At 44.7% G+C, this 23,795-nt stretch overlaps 1 protein-coding gene across 4 annotated transcripts in view; it reads left to right on the plus strand.

The window, feature by feature from the left end:
- Positions 1-23,079, plus strand: part of NICOL1 (NELL2 interacting cell ontogeny regulator 1) — a 30,242-nt gene extending 7,163 nt beyond the window's left edge. For 2 of the 4 annotated variants that reach the window (XM_061467240.1, XM_061467231.1), the window contains exon 4: positions 1,343-2,077. In XM_061467240.1, the coding sequence (XP_061323224.1) occupies positions 1,343-1,414 (72 nt within the window). In that variant the 3' untranslated portion in view covers positions 1,415-2,077. Of the gene's footprint in view, positions 1-1,342; positions 2,078-12,467; positions 12,622-12,794; positions 12,953-18,387; positions 18,477-22,938 lie in introns of those variants that run through there. The other 2 variants (XM_061467257.1, XM_061467250.1) reach the window with 2 other exon arrangements.
- Positions 23,080-23,795: the final 716 nt, after the last annotated feature.

Consider the following 23,795-nt stretch of genomic DNA (forward strand, 5'->3'; position numbering starts at 1 on the left):
AGCTGTTTTAACAGCAGTAACCAACTCTGGATGATCTCTTCTGGGAATATCTGTGGTGAACCACTCAGGCAAAGCACAGTACATGGCAGGTGCAGCTCTGATCATGAACTGGGGGGAGGGTTCTTGTACTGCTGGGAGGAAGCTGCTATCATCAAAGCCATTCATCCAGCTTACAGCCAGCTCCCTACTGCATGAAAAGCTGCTCAAGACAGAGGCCAGCAGGGAGCAATAAAACAAATCCAGTCCATGAGCTACACAGGTGGCTCTAAGTCTGCACGCTAGACACTTCCTTCAAAATTCCAACCCATTTGTCAGATGGATTTACCAGCGGACATGGATTACAACTTTAAGGAGCTCAGGAACTGCATTTTAACTGGAATTTAGAAGGCTTTTTGTAGGTTCAGAATCTGGACCCTGCCCTGGTTTAGTTTTTGTGGGTTTTTTACACGTGCTTTAACCCACCAAGGGGGTAACAAATCTCTGTGCAAATGGGTTTGGGATCACTCTCAAAACAGTCAAAAAAGCTGTATTTAGTGCTATTCATTTTGTTCTTTATTCCTTTCTATACTGTCAGTGGTTATTTGGAATGTTCACAGCACATTAAGTTAGATGTGCCCATGAAAGTGAAAACAAAGGCTTGGAAATGTTATTAAAGGTACAGAAGATGGTAAGCAGCCTTGGGGCTTAGCTCCAAAGCTGTTGGCACACTGTCAACCTCCCTTATTCAAACCATTGCAAACAATGTCAGGGAGATGGTTAGAAGGTGGTGATTGAGTGTCTTTTATGTGTCTAACCAAGTCTGATCAGATGTTTCCAGTTTTGCAGGGCAGCTGATACAATCAAAAACGATATCTGATTTAATATAAACCCACAGGGCTATGTCTAGTGATTTATCATATGGGAAACAAACCTGTCCAACAGATTTTCAGGTTGTGCTGTACTAAGAAGGCTGGTGGTAAGCAGCCCAGCTCTGCTCTAAGTGCCTTTATCTGATGTGGGTCAGTGGATAACTCAGCTTTTAAAACAGAGCCTTTAATCACACAGCAATTCCATCTCATATGAGAATCACAAGACAGGCAGATTAAGGATATAGCTGGTTGCACCAGCGGGGGTTAATTTGGTGAGTGGGTTTCCCATAGCTTGTGTGTCCCATGACAATAAAGGGAAAGTCCTCTCTTGGATCAGACTGATTCTCAGCTACAGCTTCAACTCATAATAGACAAACCAAGATGAAGGTATGATGTTGATGTGAAACAGCTCTGTGTGCTCCATCACACATCTCCTGAAGCCACAAGTGCTGACAGTTGCTTTTTGATGTTGTTTTTGTTCCCCTCTCTTACAGACAGAAACTCTGCTTCTTCAGGTAGAAAAGAGAAACCTATGTGACTGTGTAACTGCAAACTTGCTGAACTGAATCCTGGAGGCCAGCTAAGGAGCATCACCTCTTCAGCGGTGTTTGAAATGCAGCTGTGTAAAAGACAGCCTTATGGAATTCATGTTGCAAGCATGTATGCCCCAATGTACAGAGGAAACTGGAGAGCTGTGTTTTATGTATTTGTCTATTCTGGGCTTGTTTTTGTTTGTTTTTTTTTTGTAAAGAGTACTCTTTTCACAGCCACTGGGTTACCAGTAAAGGCTCAGCTCAGTAAATCTGTTACTTGGTATTGAAGTGGGGGAGAAATTTACCTGCTTTGACTTTTAAATGAGACTTGGCCAAGTGTAACCCACAAGATAATTATGGCCAGCACTGCTCTAGTGGCACTTGCAGCTGGCTTTTGTCTCTAACATGAACATGTATCTACCTGTGGCAACTTACCCAGTTATATTGAGACAGGACATTGTGGTCCCTGTAGGCTTTGCCTGTGTATTAAAGATGATGGAAGTCCTTTCTGTTTACTGTCTGCACTGAGTACATATCAGGCATGTTGTAGTTCTGTCAGCTGTAATGAGGTATGTGCCATGAGGAGTTATATGTGTGCTGTACTTGGAGCAAAACGGTTTATACCTTAGTGCTGAGTTTCCTGGTATCCTGCATAAGAGTATTGTCTTCTTTAATTAAAACCTTTAGTTTCTTCTACTCCTTCCCTTAACACTCCATTTTTAACCCACTGCATCTCTAAATAGCAGGTTGAATAGATAGAATAGGAGAATAAGGATATGAGTAGGCAGCTTTGCCAGTTCCAGCTCTACTAAATGCTACCACCAGCAACTGCTCAACATCATGGTGCAGGAAAGCTCTGTGCAAGAAGTTTCTTTATGAGTTTCTTCCAGCAAGGATCTCCTGTGCCCTGTGTTCTTCACTAGGCCTGTCTACACAGCGTTGGGAGCACTGACACAGCTCATATCTGGCTGCTTGGCAGAATAAGGTAACTGCAAGCCTCCCCTGCAGCTCTACTCCCAGAGAAGGGAAAGGGGCAGCAGTCCTTACACATGGCTGAGTATTTTCTGGACTTCGTGGAGCAAAGCCCTCTTTGGAGGGCTTCAGCTGATCCTGGCTGTAGCAGATCAGAGCTTCTTGGGTTGTGCTGCACTTGGGCTGTCCTCATCTTGTTCTAGCTTGGCTGTATTCCTCTGCTTTGCTCTGGACCTGCCGTGGCTCTCCCTCTGTGCAACCTCCATTCCCTCTTCCAGTCTGGCATTGCCCTCTCTAGGCCCAGGGGTTTCTCAGTGAAGCGCTGGCCCCCAGTCCTGACGACTCTGTATGTAGTCACTGCAAGTGAGAGCAGTGGGGCTGATACTCCTCAGGTCAGCAGTCCCTTTAGGTCCAGCTGGCAGCACTTCAGGAGCAATGAGTGGCACTCCAATTTACCATGGAGTGAGTGAACATGGTGCTGAGCAACACTGGTATCTCATTCCTTGGTCCAGGGAAGACATTGTGAGGAAGGGCCTCTTTTTACTTGGGAAGCCAACATTCCCATTGCACAACTTTGAGGAAGTACCAGAAGAGCTCAGGTGGTGACAACTCAGCTCCCAAAGCTGAGTTATCTGCGGAGTGTCCACCAGGATGCTGTAATCTCAGCAGCTTGTTATAGGTGTGGACAGGAACTCAGCCATGATCAGCTGCTGGTTTTGCCAGGGGTTGAGTAATGACATGTTCTGGCACAACAGGAAACAGCAGTAAATCTTGGTGTAAATCTGCACAGACACCATCTTGAGCAAAAGAAAACCTGACCCTGTGGAAATATGTTCCTTCAGTCATTTTGCTACACCTCTACCTTCTGGTTCACATCAACAGAACTGGGGTAGTGAAGCATAGGACATGATAGCTGTTGCCCCAAGGGAAAGCAGTCAGGAGGGGAATTGATGGGGAAAGAGGAATAACATTCCAAGGAAGAGAATGACTTCCTCAGAATCTGAAAGTATTGAAGTCTTTCAGCCTGCAGAAGATCCATTAGAATCATGAATTTCCGAGTGGAAATTGCTGTATGCTCCTTTAAAGCCCACCTTACCTATTTTCCTTCAGTTGAATGACTGTTCTGCCTTACCTCTTGCTCAAACCCACCAAAGTAGCAGCAGAGTTTTGCTCAACCTCTTGGCTTTTTGCTCAAGCCTAGTTTGCTGTCCTGAGGTACTGCATAACTGTCCTAGTTACCCATGTGCTGACCATGGGATGTGCAGATTTTCTCTCCTGTGCCATAAAGAAACCTTGCACTGAGGCACTCATGAGTAGAAAACACTTGTGCAGGTGAAAAAAAAATGTCTGAAAGTGATTGTTTGTCATGATGCTGAGCTGGGAAATGCCTTCCAAACTTATGGTCCTATGTTTCTGATGGCTCTGGCACTGTTTTGCCTCTTACAGTATTTTCTCTGCCCTCTGAAAGCCTGACATTTGTAACATGAAAAATTGAAAGGGTTACTGCTAACAGGCTTTCTCTTCCCATCATACTTGAAACTAGCACCGTGTCTCCTAAAAGAAATGTATTTTTTCCCCCAAAATTCAAAGATCCCTGTTAAATCCAAACTGTTGTTTCATATGTATTTAATAGGGCCACTGGGGGGATGTTTTTAAACTGAAAGAGGGGAGATTTAGGTTAGATATTAGGTAGAATTTCTTCCCTGTGAGGGTGGTGAGGTGCTGGCACAGGGTGCCCAAAAAAAGCTGTGGCTGCCCCATCCCTGGCAGTGTTCAAGGCCAGGTTGGATGAGGCTTGGAGCAACCTGGTCTAGTGGAAGGTGTCCCTGCCCATGGCAGGGGTGGGAAATGGATGAGCTTCAAGGTCCCTTCCAACCCAAATCATTCTATGGCTCTATCAGAACATACATGCATCCTTCTTGCTGTCCACCTTATCATGATTTATTCCCTGTACTACATCACATGATAGTCTCTTGCTTTGTGACTACACTGAAAGCTGTCTGAGGCAAAGCCATTATCGTGCCAATAGCACTGGAAGGTGGCCATCACACCTGCAGGTGCTGTGAAATCATTAAATAAAGATCACAGTGTAAAATATGCTGGCCTGTTCCTCCAGTTTCAAGCATGCTATTTGGTTTTATGCATAGGTTTGCAGTTTAATATCCATGTAGGTACCCCTTAACCTTCTAACTGCAGCTTGCTGTTCCAGCTGTGACTTTTTTCCAATAGGGAGAGGCAGAGATGGTATTTTCAAGGCCTCTAAGCTCCTGAAGAAGTGGCTTAAAACATGAGAAAAAACAGTTCCAGACATGTGTGCTGTGAGAAAGAAAAGGCAAATATCCACATATATTCTATTTCTTACATTGGTCTGCCTACACTTCTTTTTCCTGATAGTCAAGGCTGTCATATTTGATTTCTGCTCTGAACCATGGACTTGCTAAACACCTACTAATATAGCAGCTTGTCTTCATTAACCTGAGCACCTGTTGCTGTATAAATCCAAGTAAGTGATACTGCACTTTTCTGGTCATGTAAGCAACAAAACTATAGCTTGTTCTCTTTGTTGATAGACTCTGAAAATGGAACAGGACTGGCAGCTCTCTTGGTATTCTTTATATAGCTTCACTCTTCTTTTAGAGACCAAATCAACTGGAAAGGCTGCTGACTGCTGATGCAAGTTGGACTGTTCCACAGGGTAAGCAGGACACAAGGGAAGACAGTGTTCAGGTTCTTGTGTTGAGGTGGGGGGGGGTGTCTGAATAATCTGTATGTGCACATTAACAGGAGAACTTAACACTTATGTTCATGCTCAGGCCAACAGCATGGCAGCCTCAGCCCCGAGCTACACATAATTATTACACGTTTTCTAAGCATTGATGCTATATTCTTTTTTTTTTTTTAAATACTAGTACTTTATTTTTTACACTATTCCTTTATTTTATTCCCAAACTCCGTTAAACATTTGGCTATGCAAACACCAGTAGATGTCACTGACAGAGAAATGAAGGAGTCCCATCACTGAGGTATTTTTGCCCTGTGAAATGTCAATTATTGCTTTACAGCAGTTAGGGTCTTGTGTTAATTCTTAGAGAAAGTATGGCCAAAACACAGCTTCTGTGTAGCTTTAAATTCAATGAATTTTTATTGCATGACATTTTGATGTGCACATTTATCTAAGGGGCTTTTCTACAACGGAGCAAGTGTAGGAGCTTTTCTGTGTAACAGAACTGTGGCTAGTCCAAAGTAATGGAAAGGTATGCTAACATAAATTACATCTGGACTAACCTTTTATCAAATCAATGTTCATTTGGGCAAACAATACTGATAAGAGCTGTCATTTTGTGTGGCTTTGCACTGAGTCTGGTGAAACTTAGCATTTTCCTTTGCACGAATCCCAACAGACCTCAAAGTTCCCAGTCATCCCAGGTTTAGTGAGGTTATAGCTACTCAGCTCTTGACCATAACCTAAAACAATGACCGTGGTTTCACTCTGAAACCTTTTCAATTTGATATAAGGGCTGGTGAGAGACACAAACCTTGGAACCAAAGGAAAGGTCACCAGCATTTGTGAGTGCTCATAGTCAAGGCTTTCATTGGAGGCCGTCCATAGTGCTCTAAGTTGACTTTCAAAGCTCTGTGCATTGGGGGTTATTTCTCTTCCCCAGTTAAAGAGAACTTCATCCATGCAGTAAATTTGATACACAGGGTTTCTTGCCTGAGCAGCTCTTACATTCATCCTGGACTATATACACTGTAATGAAGTATCTGGCTCGTGAAGAGTATCTGGTTTCAGCCAACAGCACTGAATATAACTGATGCACAATTCAGTCTTGCATCCAAGTGGGAACTGAACAATGTTTAAATGCCTTTGAGAGCTGGTGTATTACACATTTAAAGTATGGTTTGTTTTATATATGATGTAAAATCAAACTATTTTATCTGTGGAATGCTAAACCACATCCTAGAAGTCAAAAGCTTTTCTAACATAAAATGAGATCTGCCCACCTCCCCTTTCTGTGTGCACATAAACAGAGGAGAACTGCCTCTGCCTTTTGTTCCTCTGGTTTGGATAGCCACAGAACAACATGCCCAAGTCCCATCACTTAAGACAAAAAACAGGCTCTTCCTGGCATCAGAGCACATTGGATTCAGAAGGGATTTTTACACTCAGTTCTCTAGACAGTAAAAAATGACATGCTCGTATGTTCCTAGACAGGGATAAGACTGGCAGTAGCAAGACAAATAGCTCAGCTTCATTGTCAGTGGCATTCAGACTAAGAGTACACAAACAGTACACAACCCTCGCCTATGCTGTAAATTTACCCCATGTCCAGCGCAGTGATTTCAGTTGCTGGATTTCCAGCAGTCCAATACAAACCTCAAATATAAACTAGGAAAGCTGGTATTTTGCCAATGGCTCTTACTTTTTCTTGGAAATAAAAGCCTGAGCTGAGCTTCATTTCACACTAGCTCGACAGCAGCCCCTCCTGTGTAACATAAAGCATTCTAGGCTTTAGAAGGTGTTTAAAGATGCTTGTCACACTTGGCTTCAGTTGATTTCTGGAGAACTGGTCAAGTCTGGTTGCTTTCCCACATCTTATACAGTGGTGGAAGAAGTCTCTTGAAGGTGACTAGTTCCTGCTTTAAGGGTGCTAAGTGTCTACCATACTCCCTATTTGCAGCCACATCCCCGTTTTGCAGAGTCATGTGGACTTTGTTGGGACAGCCGCAGTGTCTCGAAGCATCTAATTCTGACCAAGGTCTGGTTTGTGGCTGGATTCCTGAAGGGTTTTCCAGGAAGCTGTAAGATGAGGAACTTGTCAGGCAACGATCCCAGGAACACATTTGTCATTTCATGAGGGAGACTTTTTCCCCTCGCCAAACCTCTGACTTAGTGTTTAAAGGAGATACCAAGCTATCAAGTGAAGGTGAATCATTGCCTCATGGCATAAGGGACAAGGTAAGTATTGGGTGCTTTAATTTTCTGTCCTTCTCAGGTCGGTGATTGCTGTCAGAGAAAAAGACAATACAAGACCTGCAGTGCACCAGCCTCTCACCTCTCAATCCATCTTCGGGGCTGTGAAATAAGTATTTAAAGGAGGATTAAGAAGGTGTGGGCACTGTCATCTGCCCTGCAGCCAAATGTCTCTGAATTGCTTTATCAGTGACCCATCCTAAAATGGCAATGTTCTCTAGCCATCATACTTGCTTAGACCAGAAAAAACATTGCCTTTGCCCTGATAACTGAGGAAGGAGAAATAGTTAGCCTGGATTTCAGATGCTGCCCGAGGGCAATGTATTTGTCCCAGGGGTGTCTGTGTTTATGTTGGAATTACAGCACCAAGAACTAGGAAGTGGCTGCCTGGAAAGCAAAATGATTCTTGTAATTGTAGAATCACAAGAAACTAGGAGGTATGCATAAGAAATCACGCAGCCCATCCCTTGTCTTTATGCAGGGCCACCTATCCCAATGCCATTCCTAATGATGCCTAATTTATACTTACAGGCTTAAATATCCCCCTGTCTTCCAGAGATAATCTGTCCCCACGCTCTCCCTATCATTAAGAAGTTTTCCAGGGGCTTTGGTGGTGCCTCCTTGATGCAATTACACCTCTGCTTATTTCTGCTGCTCTTGGTGTCTCTGCCAGTACCTAGCATTGCATTGACCAGACCAGATGCAGTTCTACAACTCAGCCCTGCTGCTGAAGGCAGTCTAAGCTCTTGTGCTTCATTTTGTATATCCAGTATAATTGCCCTTTTTTGGCAGCGACAGATCATTGTAGACTGATTCCAACTCATGACTCCCTAGCTCCACCACAGAAGTGCCACTTAACCTGCTGTTCCTCATTCCAAATACGAGCTGTTGATGACTCCTGATGAAGTGTAGCACCTTGTTCTCATCCTTATAAAACTGTATTCTGTTTTTAGACCCTTTTTCCAACTTGTCTGCATGATTTACTATTCTAATCCTCTCCCCCAGCATTGCTTAGAACCACCAGGCTGATGTTTCTTCTTAAACAACCAATTTGCTTATTCATTATCCAGCTGACTAATGAAACGCTGAATAATTAAATAACTTGAACTAAGTGGGTCTCTGCAATCCCAATGTGATAGATCTTTCCATGGGGACAGTGACCCATTGCTAACTCTCAGCAGTGACCCAGCTGGTTCTGCTGGCCTCAGAGCAGTTTCCTTAGCTGTTTCTGACAATGCTGTGTGATGCAGCAATAGAAATCATAGAATCATAGAATCATGGAAGGGTTTGGGTTGGAAAGGACCTTAAGATCATCCAGTTCCAACACCCCTGCCAGGGATGGAGCCAAATCTTCCTGAAGGTGATTAAATTTGGCTTTCCCTACCTTCAAGGCCTGTTACCATGTCACAGAAGGAAACTTAACTGGTTTGACTTGATTCTTGGCAAGTAGCTCTTATGTGCAACTCCAGTTCTTGTTTTCCAAGTAGTTAGAAACTTGGTGGGATCACTGCTTCTAAAACATTCTCAGGGATTGACCATAAACTGCTCTGTGTTATTTTCCAGTTCCTCTTCCTCCTTTTAAAGATAGTCACTGCATTTAACCTTTTCCAGGGCTGGTATAACTCACATCTTCCCTGAGCTCTCAGCAATAATTGCTGATGGTGGTTGCTTTAGTTTCTTATTTAGATGTCCTGAGGTAGGTCTAGTGATAGCCCTGAGTAAAAAGAGAGCTGTAGGCAGGTTGAAACACAGAAAAGTGACTTTGCACACACCTACAGGCATATGTAACCAGGGCAAATTTACCTAAGACATGTTCACTGGTGTTAGTTGTGCTTGCCTCCTGCTCATGAGTTCACCTGGTTTTGGTTGGTAAGTCCTGTATCGCTTTCTAGGCATCAACCTGATTAACTTTCCCTGTCTGCTGAACAGAGACCAAACTCTTCACTTGTTTTTTGTCTTCCTTAGTGCCTGTGTGTTCAAGGAATGCTTTCTTGCTATTTTTCATGTTTCTCACTATTTGCATCTGGTTTTGCTTCTTGGCCTTTCTGGGGTTGTGCCTGTGTTCTCTTGCCATTCTATTATTCAAGTAATAGTAACCAGGCACAGATTCTTCTGTCTCTGTGCTTTCTTTTTCTGTTTGAGTTTAACAAAGGGCTTCTGGCCATGTTAGCAGGCAATGATTTAGCACTTCATATTAGGCTGGGATTAACCACCCTATTTGCCATATGTATCCATGACTATAATAATAGAGCTCTAAGATTAGAACTTTTGCCTGCACCTTCCTTTTATGCACACGTATTTAACTCAGACCTTTAATGTTAGTGATTTTAGCGAGGTATATGCATTTTCTTCCTCCACTGCAAAGATGTAACCTTCAATACCTGTAACACATAGGCATCAATAAGAGCGAGCTACCAGACATCTCTCCATACTCATCATTTTCCCAAGAAATAGCTTAATGTTTCTGACTATTTTGGAGGAAACTCTTCTTTTGTTAGCAATTCACAATTAGGCATGGATTCTCTGTAGAAAAATTAAGTATATGTATTGCCAAAAGCCCTCTGGGATTCACTGTGACATTCTTCAGCCAGGAATGGACCCCTATGAATCCCTTGGATTTTTCTCATCCTTCAAAGCAAATTTAGTACTGGTATCCCTTAGTCATAGTGGTAGGCAACAGTGGATGTAATAGAAAGCAAGACATGCAAGTGCTTCATGCTTCTGTCTTCTTCAGCACTGCTGGAGGTGATAGAACAACACAGATCTATAGAATTTTTCCATCCAGACTGGCTCCTCTTCCCTGTGAACTGAGAACTGCATCTTGGACCACGCAGTTCTGTTAGCAACAGGAACTGGAGACTTTTCTTATGCTTCTTAAAGACCATGTAATTTGACACAAAACCTGGCCCAGCTCTGCAAGTACAATGTCTTGATTGTTTCATGTTGGCACCCAGCAAGTAAAAAAAAAGCTAAAGTAATGTGCTGTAACACAGAAATGACACCTTCCACCTCATTAGATGGTGAATAGAGAGTGCCCTACTGCAGATCTCCCCACTGTCACAAGTGGGAGCAGGTTCTGTGCTGTTGTACTGCCTGGGTGGGAGTGGTGCTATTCAGCAAGGACTGCTTTGGTGTTATCACACTGTTAATTCTGGACATTGGGTGATTGAGCAGTCAGAAACCAAGACAAAGACAATCCAGCCTCTCACAGGCAAACTTTATTGGATGCATATACAACCATGCAAAACTTTGCTGTGGTATACAGACCCTAATAACAAGATATATGTAGGCATCCTTGGAGTCTTGGCATGCTGGGAATGACATATTTCAGGACCTTCATTTCTCTTTATTTCACAGTTTTCCCAAGATCTCTGATCCCCTTTTATACTTTCTGCAGTTGTTTAAGATGGGTAACACCTCTGCTTACTTTTATGGTTACCCTTCCTGCTTGAGATGCCAGATTCCTTCTCTCACTGTGGATTGTACTGCTGTTCTACCTACTGAAAGCACCAAGCAATGATGAAATATATTTTACAAAAAAGTTACAGTTTAAAAAAAAAGAATATATTGATATCTTGAAAAAATATTAGAACAAACAGTGCTTTTCACCTTATCAAAGGTTATTGCATCTGCAGGCAATTCCTTTCTATCCTTTACTTGAAGCTCCTGTATGAAAAGTATGGTGGGACCATAATGAGGGCATGTGCAAGAAACACATATGCCAGGGTGAATGGAAATATAAGGATTGGATTTTGTGCCAGAATTTCCATTTGGTGTTATTTAAAGCTACAGATCAGGGCCAGACTATGTGACCAGACCTAGGTGAGTAAAACTGTACAATGCTGTTCCATTATATCCTGGTTCTTGAGGAGCTGCTCCTTTTACAGGCATCTGGGACCTGTGAAGAGATGAACAATGTTAAACTGGGCCAACAACACAACCTCACTTTGAGCGCCCAACTTCGGAGCTTGGCTTAAGAGTCTCAACTTCTCATAAAGTCAGTGGAGCCATTTTGGTGCACATGTGTGCCCTGACTCACCCTATGAAGACCCCATTGACTGGGGGTCTTTATTAGGACCTTCCACACAAGGAAAGCAGAGTTTCAGTTGCACTTTGGGCTAAGAATTTGCTCAGTGTGTCTCATTCTTGCAGGAACTGCTTCCACAGCTCTGGGCTGTCCCCCTGCAAAGTCCTCTATGGCTTGAATAAAGTAATACCACTTTGCCAGAGACTGTTTAAGAGCCTGGAGTTCTTTGAGACAACTTTTAAACAAGCGTGGCCCAGAAGCATAAGCATCGCAATGGGGGATGTAAGAGGTAATTCTAAGGAAGCCATAGGAACAAGTCAAATAGAAGCAGCCTAGCAGGTTAATTATTCTGTACAGACCAGGAAGGCTGGATGGAGCCTGCTCCCTCCTGAGAGGAGGCAGAGTGTCCTCCCGTGAGCCACGAATGGGACAGATACATAGCAAGAGGAGTCTTTAACCATGCTCTGGGGCAAACAGGTGTTGAGAGCATTTCTCTCTCTTTTGCAAAAGGTATCACCTCCTCTTTCTAAATACTTACAGAGATCCCTATCCAGGAGGGCTCGTGCTTGAGCTTGGGCAGGACACAGCCTATTAGCAGAATCCCATACCAAGAGCTGAGCTTGGAGCGAGCATCCTCAAACTTGTGCGGTGCGTGGGTTTTGGCTGGGCTGTTATCATGGTTACCTAGTGTGAAGCTGCGCAGGATCCATACTCCTGCCTCGGTCCTGTGCCAATGTTGCTGTTTTCCCCCAGGCTCCGTGTTCAGTGCAGTTAAATGAAGCTGCTAATGAAGTGTTCCCCAGAGTGCAGGGTGCCATCGGCAGGCCCTGCATCTTCATTTTTCCAAGCAAACGTCTGAGTTTTCATCTGTTTTGAAACCTCCTGGAAAGAAAAACCTCATTCTGAGCGAGTTGTAGCTAAAGCAAGGGATGGAAGCTGGGTGTTTCAGCACAGTCCCTTTGGGAGCAAAAGCAACATAAAAATTGCCTAAGACCCTCTTATGGGCAGCAGCCAGTGTTTGCGAGGACATGGCCTTTGAGGAGCAGAGGCAGAGGAGGAGTACAGCAGAGGCACTGTGGTCTCTTTAAATCTTCTCCTCTTGGCAGCTCCAATTTTTCAGTGTTGCTATAGCAAATCTCCATGGCAATGACCCTAATCAGGGAAGAGGGGGTGCGGAGGGGACGCATGCTCAGAGTGGTGCTGGAGCCTCTCCTCCTCGCTTCAGCTGCTCCCAGGGTCTGACACACAGGTGAAGAGAAAGATCAGGTACTTGGCAATCCGGTCCTTGGGGTGCATCCGAGCCTGTGGCGTGCGGCTGCAGTGATGCGTGCGTGCGGTTTTGTGTGTGCGTGCGTGCGTGCGGGTCTGAGCTTACCGCATCTCATCCTCTCCTTTGTGGGGAGCAAACTGCTGAGTTTCACTGTTTCTCCTCGTTCCAGGCAGGGAAGATAGCTGGAATTACTGCTGAGAGCCATGGCGCTGCCGTCTGCCTGGAGCGTGACGCGTGTGGCCATCCCGGTCATCTCGGTGGTTGCCCTGCTAAGTGTGAGCCTTGTGGGGGCCAGCCAGGACTCCGGGAGTGTCATTCCTGCAGAAAGTACGTACCTGCCGTGCACTCGTGCCCTCCTGCTGCCCCGTGTCCTGCGTGCTTCCCTCCACTTAGCCCACAGCAGCCGCACAGACCTTGAGCTCCAGGGGGACGCTGCATTGCCTGGTTAGAGAGGGAGTAATGATGCATTTGTAACGTGTCAGCAAAGCACACGACAACAATGCTTATAAAAACAACAAGCAAACAAAGGATTAGTAGCTATATAGGAAAAGATGCTAACTGCATACTGTAAATTTAAGTGGAGCTTGTTTTCAAAGCTCTTTGGTTGTAGGTCTGTTAGATCTGCTTCTAGAGAGAGTTTTGCTTCCTGATTTGCCACAATACATGTAATGTCCTCGCTAGTCGGGATAGCATTAGAAGAAAACTTGTGTTTATTTCTGCTAGGACATTTCTTCGCTTATTTTCATATTTGGCTGGAACAATAGGTCAAGTTCAACTTTCTTGTGACTACTACAGATTGACAGAGGGGGAGTTTACCCAGACAGTTACTTGCAATGCATCTATCGCCAGGGAGCTCCTGGGTTGGGATCACAGCTCTGTATCAGCTTCCTCTGTCATTTTGAGCAAGTCTCTAGTTAAACTTTCTCAGCTCCAAAATGAGGCAATAATTCAAAGATATGAGGGGATGGAGTCAATGTTCTCAGGGTGTTTTGGTGACAGGAAGTGGGAAGTAGCCACTCATTGGAAACTTAACATATCCTCTGGGAGAGAGAAAACATAGGAAGGTAATTGCATACAAACCAACCTCTAGTTCTTAGTCATGCTTGCTTTGTATACCTGGCTACCAAAGCATTTAATGCAAGACCTGATTTAGTCATTGCATTTTATTCTCCTATAATTCCATTACCAGCTTTCAAATACACCTATGAGTATTTGTCTCTGGACTTACATGTTGATTCCCTCCTTTATCACACTCTCTTCTTTCTGTAAGTCCTAAGTTTTGATCTAAACCAGGCTCATCTCTATTCTGTGATCTGTTGTGGTCTGTTTTCTGGGCATTGATTGATTTTAATAACTTTTATAACAAGTATTCCTCTCTGTCTCCTCAAGGAGAATATCATGGTTGAAAAAGAAATTATATGTGCCTTTGTGTGCCTGTGTTAGCAGAGGAGATTTTGGGGAAGAAGCTTATAGTGGTTCCTTGTTCTGCTTGTGCAGTGCGAACTCCCATTTTACCTGTAGAGCAGAACTCTTGGCCAGTCTGACCCCAGTCTCAAGGAGTTATCTCTTTGATGTCCTCTGGCCAGGCTGCCAAGTCCCCTGAAGAGCTCTTGAGGAAGATGCCTTGCCTTGTCTTACTCCTGCATGTGAGAGTGAGGGATGAAGGGCAGAATGTTTCTGTGGCCAGTATCTGCAGAGATGTGCCGCTCTGTCCTGAGTACAGAGGCTGGTAGCATCGCTATGAGTACGTAACAGTATTTATGACTGAGGCCAGGCCAGGAGGAAGACTGTCAGCTGGCCATGAATTGTAAATTGTTCTGTGCTGCTGCAGGGACAGAATTTAAAACAACAAGGAATTGAGGATGCTCCTAATGAGCCACTTGTTGAGAGAGTGCTGCATAACTGCTGAGTGCTTCAGGTACCATCCTTTGCCTACTGGGGCTGTTCCTCATAGTTAACCTGTGGAACTCCTCCCTTGGGACACTCTGAATGCTGGAAGTTTGCAGAACTGATTGGGAAAATTCCAGGAAAAAAAACTTAGAAATGGCTGTTAGATACAGCAGCAGTCCTTTTGGCTCAGGAGCTGCCTCAGCATATTCCTCAGGCCTGAGAGGGTCTTTGGGGATACATCTTGTCCTGTTCTTATCCTTTTTCATTGGCATCCATTGCCAACCACAAAGGTCATGTCCATAACCAGTCCCCAGTGATGTTCCCTGTCACGGGGATGTCTGTACTAGTAACCTGCTAGGGTGGTCCCTGGCACTCTTTTGTCCATGACAAGAGGCCAACTCCCTGTCTGAAAGACACAATTTACTGTTCCAGAGATCCCATGCCAGCTGCTCTCAAAGCTTGGGAATGCTCCTAGACACATCTAATGCAGTACAAAAGATGCCACTCATGGGAGACAGGGCAGTGGGCCAGGCAGACCTTTGATGTGATCTAGTACAGACATTCCTGGATCTTTTCCTGCTTGATGTCAGCTGCACTGGGTATTTCTCATCAGGGAGTTGATCCTCCTGGGCAGTGACTCATTTTGGGGGCAGTGCTACTGGAGCACATTCCCTATTGCTGGCGCTGAAATCCATACTGTCAGCCCAGGTAGACTGGTGGTTGTGGGATCCCAAATGACACAAGTGAATAAAAAGAGCTCTAGTATACATTCTTGATGGGGATAGATGATGTTCATGGACCATTCTAAGTGTCCTTCTGCAGGGCAGCCCAGTGGGATGCTCCATGATTATATCTGTTCCCAGATGTGCAACATGGGACTGGGAACTTGCCTTTAGGAGGAACAATCCCTCATGGACCACACAACACTACAGCCTTTGTCTCCCACTTGATGGGAGAAATGTGTCCCTCCTACAGCACCACGAGCAGGAGAGGGACGGAAGTGCTCTCATGTGAGTGTGGGAGGTGCAGGAGGCACAGGAGAGAAGCATGACAGTGAGTCACAGTCCTTCTTAGCAGTGCAGACAGATCCTGCCATGCGTGTGGCACCAGTATCTGGCTTGGGGTACCATCACCTGCTCTCCACTTGGCACACTTTCTGCCAGCCTGCAAGCCAGACCCAGCTCTTCATGAATAATGCTAATTAGCAATGATTAATCATGTTCCTATGCTGCATACACAGCACTTCGCATATGCACAAGGCTGTTGGAGTATGAAGTGATGTTACTCATGTTTGCAGATCATCTTCTTTAAAGCTCAGCTCAATGCACTGAAAAAAAAAGAAGTCATTTCCCCAACCTCCCATTGCATTTATAGCCCGTATCACTCACTGTGAAAGCTCAAATGTGGAACTGGAAGAACAGAAGCTGGTCAGTCTGTTTTCATTAGCCAAGGTGCATGAAGCACAAAGACTAAACACCATGTGCATGCAAGGGAAAGTAAATTAGACTTCCACAGTGCTTTCAGTTCCAGTTTGTCACCAACAAGAAGCCAAGAAGCATATTTTAAGCTCTCCTCCCTCACTTCTTCCAAACACACAAAGACACATACAGTCTTCATGCTGACAGGACCCATTTAAAGAATTATAGCTGACTCTTGATAATTCTCATTATGTTAATCCACAAACCTGTTAAGTCTCTCTATGAATGATAGTCTGTTCTCAGCTGTCAGCAAGGAATTAATAGCACTCTGCTGTACTTTGCTAGGATGTGACTTAAGGTTTGGTTTCATGATTGCTTTAAGCTGATGTAAGCCTGTGCAACCTCTGCCCTTCTGCTCCCTGTAACCAGGCCTCCTGCCCTTGTCCTATTTCTTGTTCTGGCCCCAGAACTTGGAGATCAGGATCTTATCTGAAGAGAAAACATCAGTGCAACTGATGCACCAGCAACTGCATGGTCAGTCCTGCTGTGAGCAAGGGAAAGTGTGAGAACACGTAGCAAAGGGCAGAAAGCAGGGTGGGATTGCTCCTATTGGCAACAGCACAGATTTAGATGTGTTTAAAACCTAAACAGACCCTTAGGCATCATTACATTGAGGAAATGTCCACGAGCATCCTACTGAAAATACTGTGAGCATGAAGGGAGGGGTCTCCCCAGGGTGGAAGATTAAGGCCAGTTCAGCAGCCCAGCGCTTGTGTCTGCAAAGAAGGCACCAAGGCAGGGAGTGATGGAGAGCAGGAAAGTCATAAGTAGGACAAAGATGGTGAATATTTAAGAACTGTCCCTTCCACTGCAAAAATGAGAGGCAGGAAATGAAAGCAGCAGATGTTAACCTCGGAGCGGACAGGAATGTTATTTTGTTCACTCACTGAATAGCTCAGCTGTGGAACTCATTGCCACAGGATGCTGAAGATGCCAAAAGTTTACATGGATTCAGGAAGCCACAGGGCAAATTAATGTGAGAAAAATCTGTGGAGGGCTTATCAAATATAGAAACACCAACCAGGCACAGGATATCCTCCAGCCTCTGGGTAGGCTAAAAGGACATTGCTAGAGGCTTATTCTTGTATCTTCCTGAAGTATCTGCTATGGGGTACTGTAAGATTCTGGCTAGTATAGTTTAAAACCCATCTTAGAGCCAAGTCAAAACACAGCACTGCACCAGCTACCAAGAAGGAGAAAAAATGACTGCTACTGCTGAACCCAGGACACTTGGGCAGCTCTGCTTGCAGAAGTCTGACGGTAACTATAGGCTTTCCAGGTAGTGGGGCATTGCCCCTATTTTATTTGGGGAACTGCATTCATGTTGCTCTAGTGCAAGATGCTTGAGACATCAGCCCTGCCCTAGTTCCGTCCCCTAAGTACTGAGCGGGTGTATGCTCTGTAGGGCTGCATGGGTGGAAGTTTACAGGCAGCCACCCTCCCCAGCTGCTTGTCACCTCCTCCCAGGTACATCTGTTCTCTCATAGAGTCATAGAATGGTTTGTGTTGGAAAGGACCTCAAGATCATCCAGTTCCAACCTCCTGCCAGTGGTGCTGCTTCTCTGTGCTGCTGATGCATCCCATCCTGGATTGGAGGAATGAGCTCTCCCACTGCAGAGCTCCCAGCAGGCAGGGGTTCTGACCTGACACAGGCAGAGCTGTGCCTGCAGAAGGACCCTCCACCAAGGAGGACAGCCCAGGAAACTGTATTAGAGAGTGAACAAAAGGGCCTGAGATCAGTGCAGGGTGAGTCTTGGCAGGGCAGAAATGTCCAGCTCCAGAAGTGAGCCATTGGAGTCACTGTCAAGACCCCCCTCTTCGTCTCCTCCTCTGCCTTTTCCCTGCACTGCTCTCTGTGCACACACACTGGCACCAGCTGCAGAGCCAGTGGGATGCTTTGCATTTCTGGCAGAGAGAAAATACAGCAGCAGGTGAAAGGAAGCAAATACAGATCTGGCACTGTCCCTTGCCAAGCTGCTCTGTAAGAGCTCCTGTAGAAGCAGACCTGCCTCTCTGATTCCTGAACCCCTGCAAACTGCTGTTTTCAGGGTATCAGTTGAGATTTCACACATCTGAGGAGGGTGATGATTCCAGTCTTAAGGGGAGATGCTGGGGCCTGAGACCACAGAACACTGGGCAGGATCAAGCCTGGGTTATGTTCACAAACTCCCACACAACAAAATGCTGTTGTGTTTTTGCCAGTCCTCCCACATTTGCACAAGGGTTCACACAGCCCTGTCCACAGGCAGCCTTAACGTTGTAGATGTGCCGGTGTGGGTGCCTGGTGAAATGGGATTTCTCTTGTCATTACAGGGTCTTTAAGTATTCCCCCTGTGTACTGCTACACTCCAGATTCTGTGCTGTGACTATGATGTATTCTCTTCCTTTATCCAGGTCGTCCCTGTGTTGACTGCCACGCATTTGAGTTCATGCAGAGGGCGTTGCAGGACTTAAAGAAGACGGCGTATAACCTAGATACACGGGTTTGTGTTTCTATAGAAATGCTTTTCCTTAGCCTTTATCTCCAAGTGGCCAGGTCTGCCTGTCTGTGTACAGCAGATGTGACATCTCTGCTGACTCACTTCCATTTCAGCAAATAGGATTGTACCAAGTACAGATTATTTTTCACCGGCTTGAGAGGTTCCTTAAAGATCATCTGGTCTGACTGACTTCTTGCATAACAGGCTAAAAGAGTCAGCCCAGACAGTCCCTGCATCAAATAGAGAAGGAAAGATGTATGAAGGAGAGAAGAACAAGAAAGTTGATTTGCTCTTTACCCCACAGCACTGCTTCCCAGCTTTGGAGTGACTGTTCACAAGCAGAAAGTGAATAGGAGACCAAGATAGTGGCAGGCAGGGCAGGCAGAGAGGAAAGGGATGTGCCTGTATTTCTTGCTCATGGATCAATATTTGCTCAGGTGTTATCACAGCACACAGGACATTTTACAACTTCACATCAGTCTTGCGCTGCAGAGGTCCCAATGAACAAACCATGAGGGTGTGTTAAATGCCCTGATTTTAGCAATGCATATTTATGTGGGTTCATGCATATGCACAAACACTGACTGGGGTAGGACATACCACAGTGGTTTCCATGCTGTCTGAAGTTTGCAAGAGGCAGGATGTCTCTCACCTCTAGTAAAGCCCCCCATGTATGTCTTGTCCTACCTCTCCTTCCCTAACAGCTCCCTTGACACTGGCACATGACAGTAAAGCAACTTGTGGTACATGAAATCAGTTCACAGCTTCATCTCCCAGTTCTTGGGTGCCTGCTCAGTGCCTTTGACCAGTGCCATCCCTGTTGGTAGGTGAGAAGGGCTTCTTGCTCCTCTAAAGGCACGCTCCACTCAAATTGTCATTCACAGTGGAGTCAACCAAAGGGATATAAATCAATTACATGTCTCGAACTATAACACAGAAGGGCAATTATGTTGCTTTGCCTTTGGTTTCTTGTGACCTTGGGCAATCAGGTACATCCCTACACTCTAAGGCTGGAATGTCTTTAGCTTTCATGAGCTATCAACAGCAAACTGATTAGGACTGAGCTCTGAGTGCAGTACGGGTTACATTGCAAAGGTTTCCCATGCGCTAGCATAATACTAAATAACTCTTAAGCAGTGGGGTGTGAATAGTGAGGCCTTAACTCCAGCAGCTGTGCTGGGCTGCTCTGGTGCATAACAGGGTTTTACCTGTTTGGATTAGGTTCAGTGAAATGTTTTGTACCTATACAGGACATAGCAAGACCATGTGCAGTCAATCACAGCTGTGTTGGTTCTTCACCAGGCTTCACATGGGAAGTTGAAGGAGGTACTAAATTTCCACCTAAGCTGCATTGGAAAGACTTTTTTGAATACAAAGGAGGCAGCACAATTCCTTAATCCCACTTACAGACCTATTCAGGTGTATCTGTTTTGGCTATTTGAAGAGCAGAGAATACAGTCCATCAGAGAACAAAGCTGTCTTGTAAGAGGTGAGGCAGAATGTAAAGGGAGAAGCTGGTTCTGTCTCTGTGAGGACCTGGACAGGCACTGTTTCAGAGAGCTCTCAGTATTACAGAGCAAGGGGCACAGGAACAGTGCATCACCAAACCAAACATAACCAGTTAGCTACAACATCACCCACCCTTTGACAACAGTCAGAATTCAATACTACCAGTAAAGAAAAAGTATATTATTGTGCACCTTTTCCTTTTGGACTGGGACTCTAAAGGCCTTTCTGGAAGAGATGCTTTAGTTAAATACAAATTACTGAATGATGTAGAGATACTAAAGTGAAATGCAGTGTCCAAGGCCCTACAAATGGCACACTGTGGCCTTCTGAAAAGTAGAGACTCCATATCCTTACTCAACAGCTGGTGCTTGTCTCATGGTGACAACTACACAAGTTTTACACACAAATAACTTCATTCAACAGCTCCTGAGCTTTGAGAGTTGTTGCTACAAGAGCAAGCCCCAAGTAGGACTGCTCCTATCAGGGACTTCCTAAGCCAATAACAATAGGGCTGCAATTAGCTTTTGTAATTGATGCTTCTCTTTCATAGTCCTTCAGTTTACAATTGAGTGCTCTCAGAGCTGCTCTTCCTGCCTGTAAATAGAATCATAGAATACTTAGATTTGGAAATGACCTTAAAATCACCCAGTTCCAACCTCCCTGCCATGGGCAGGGACACCTCACACTAAACCATCTCACCCAAGGCTTTGTCCAACCTGGTCTTGAACGCTGCCAGGGATGGAGCATTCACAACCTCCCTGGGCAACCCATTCCAGTGCCTCACCACCCTTACAGGAAAGAATTTCCTCCTTATATCCAACCTAAACTTCCCCTGTTTAAGTTTTAACCCGTTACCCCTTGTCCTATCACTACAGTCCCTAATGAATATTCCCTCCCCAGCATCCCTATAGGCCCCCTTCAGATACTGGAAGGCTGCTATGAGGTCTCCACGCAGCCTTCTCTTCTCCAGGCTGAACAGCCCCAACTTCCTCAGCCTCTCTTCATACGGGAGGTGCTCCAGTCCCCTGATCATCCTCGTGGCCTCCTCTGGACTTGTTCCAGCAGTTCCATGTCCTTTTTATGTTGAGGACACCAGAACTGCACACAATACTCCAGGTGAGGTCTCACAAGAGCAGAGTAGAGGGGCAGGATCACCTCCTTTGACCTGCTGGTCACACTCCTTTTGATGCAGCCCAGGTTATGGTTGGCTTTCTGGTCTGCCAGCGCACACTGAAGCCGGCTCATGTTCATTTTCTCATCGACCAGCACCCCATAGCCATGAGTGACACCCAGGCAGGGTTTGTGGTGACAGTGACAGCTTGTTGGCATTACAGTGAAATCCAATAAGCCTGTTTGATGTTAAGATGATTCTGTGATTTCTACTGGGTTCCCAACAATGAGAGTGTTCACTCATCCGAGATTTCATTGTGCAAGTGAGAAGCAGTGCTTAATAACACCTGCCACTGCACTAAGCTGATAAGTGAAAGCAGACAAGGAAAGTGAACAAGTCCTCCTTAATGAGAAAGTAAATGTCAAAAGTTTGAGTTGAAAGGATAGAGTGCTGTGGAGGGGAGGCAAAAGCAGTTCTGAATCAGCCTCTCCCTGCAAAAGCCTGCAGTCTGAGAACAAGAAATGAGTAGTAGAGAATGGGAACTGATGGGGGACAGAGGTACTGGTGGCCAAGCAAGGCAGAGCTTGGTGGAGCAGGTCCCCATGAAGAAGTGCCCATCCACTCCTTTGGAAAGTGAGTCCTTTGGAAAGGAGGTGCCATGTCAGGGGAGCACCAGCAGGCTGAAGATCTTGTTATTTCACAGAGCTTGAGTTAATTTGTTAACAAGTGGTTTTCAAACTTCAGTGTTTTTTTCCCAGTGCAGATGGGAAACCCATTCATGGTTCATTTAAGCCTGATAACATTTTTTACTCCCTCAAAAAGCTCTTCAAAGTCAGCCTACAAGGTGCTTAAGGGACCACAGACCACAGGGTGAAAACCACAAGATATGCTCAGGAAGAAGTTTCTCTTCAGTCTCAACTGCACTTGCTAATGTGAGTTTCTTGCACCAACAATTGTATTTTGAGCCTTACAGGAGACTCAGTTTCTGAAATGATGGTGCTATTTGCAAAATTCAGCCTTTGTTTCTCAAAACATGAGGCCAGGACCCACAGAAGTTTCAAGTTATTTGATCACAATTAAATAAATTATACTTAAATATCTTTGAGGATCTGAAGTCTGTTTTTTTTTTCCCTGAAAACAGAGGAATAAAGCTTGGAAATGCTTTTCCACTAAAGCGTTCCAAAACCAAGAGCAAGTAATTTTACATGATGCATATAGAGAATGGCTTTTAAGCTTTTGATGGAGGTCTGGGGGCATGGCTCCAAGTGGAGTTGATAAGAAGGCAATTCTCAGTAAATTAACTCAGGTTAAAGAGAAGAGCCACAAACTCAAGTCTAGATCTGCCCTGAGAGATGATGAGTTGCAGACAACTAGGTTAAACTGACAGCTGAATTGAACCAGAGTTATTCTAGAGAGACAGCAGTGTAACTGAGAGCACAACTGGCTCCTCAGCACATGCTGTATGCTGCAGTTATGCTCTGCAGTACTAAAGACACCCTCAACAGAAGGCCATCAATCACGGCAAAGGAATTAACAGCAGTGCAGTTGAAAGTGGAATTTTTCTCAGCATTTATAAAGGACACTTTAATAATTCTGACAGCCTCCTCCCTAGAAGTGAACTGTGAAAATAGAAACATTTAAACTGTAAAAATACTCTCCATGCATCTTGGTGCTGAGTATCCTTATTTCATCACTTTTTCTGGATGGGAACCAGCACTAATAACTATGATTTTTCACTCGGCAAAGCACCTTGGCTACAGCTGTGCAGAGGGATTAGGAATCATCAATTATACAGTCTTTGAAAGTGATATATTCCTTTCTTTGGTTTCATGTGGTTTTTTGCAGGCAGAAACCCTCCTCCTGAGAGCAGAAAAGAGAGGCCTGTGCGACTGCTTTCCTGCAATACACTGAATTGACCACTGAGATTTGGCCAATGAACACTTACTAGTTTTTAAAATGCTGTTCAATAGATTACAGGAAGACACAGAGTGCAACTTGTGCCACACTGCAAGGAAAACGACTTTTATCCCAACAGGTACAGCTCAGTTAGATCATTTCTGCTTTGATGTGTTTTATCATTACCATGTGCGATATTGCATCTGCTCAAATGGCAACGGAAGAAACAGTGCCAAAGTCTCACTCATGGGTTTCATGCAAGGATAACACCTCGCTTTTCTCATATTTCAAGCCAAAAATCATCCTTGGACTCTCAGGCCAACCGCTCAGTGCATGTGAATTGCCATAGATCTGTGAAAGTCAGTGGAATCAAACTCTTTTATGTATTTGTCATAGAATGTATCCCTAACATGGAAAGGAACATCTACAAACATTTGCAAACAAGCAGTCATGGCTCTATTTAGAAATTAACAGTTGTCACTCAGTGCTTGGCAGTCCAAGGAAGGTATTTGTTCCCAATTGTGTCAATAGTCCAGTGAACAGCAAACACAGTAATCTGTATCACAATTTCAATTTCTTCAGAGCCACACAGTAGCTGTCATCTTTTTGGAGAGATTTATTAAGTCTCTAATGTGATCAGTAACATTTGTAATCACATGAATACTGCCTGGCAATTGAACTGATTGCGTCTGCCAAAATCTTCTAGAGAAGTGTCTTTCATTAGGCAAATCACATACTGGATTGAACCACTCAAACTGGCCCTTACAGAGAGCTTTGGCAGAGAGCCTGTGGAACGCCTGCATGCC

This window comes from Pezoporus flaviventris, unplaced genomic scaffold (genome assembly GCF_033815535.1).
Source record: "Pezoporus flaviventris isolate CSIRO_AGI_PZ_B2104156 unplaced genomic scaffold, CSIRO_AGI_Pfla_v1 ptg000002l, whole genome shotgun sequence".
NCBI lineage: Eukaryota > Metazoa > Chordata > Aves > Psittaciformes > Psittacidae > Pezoporus > Pezoporus flaviventris.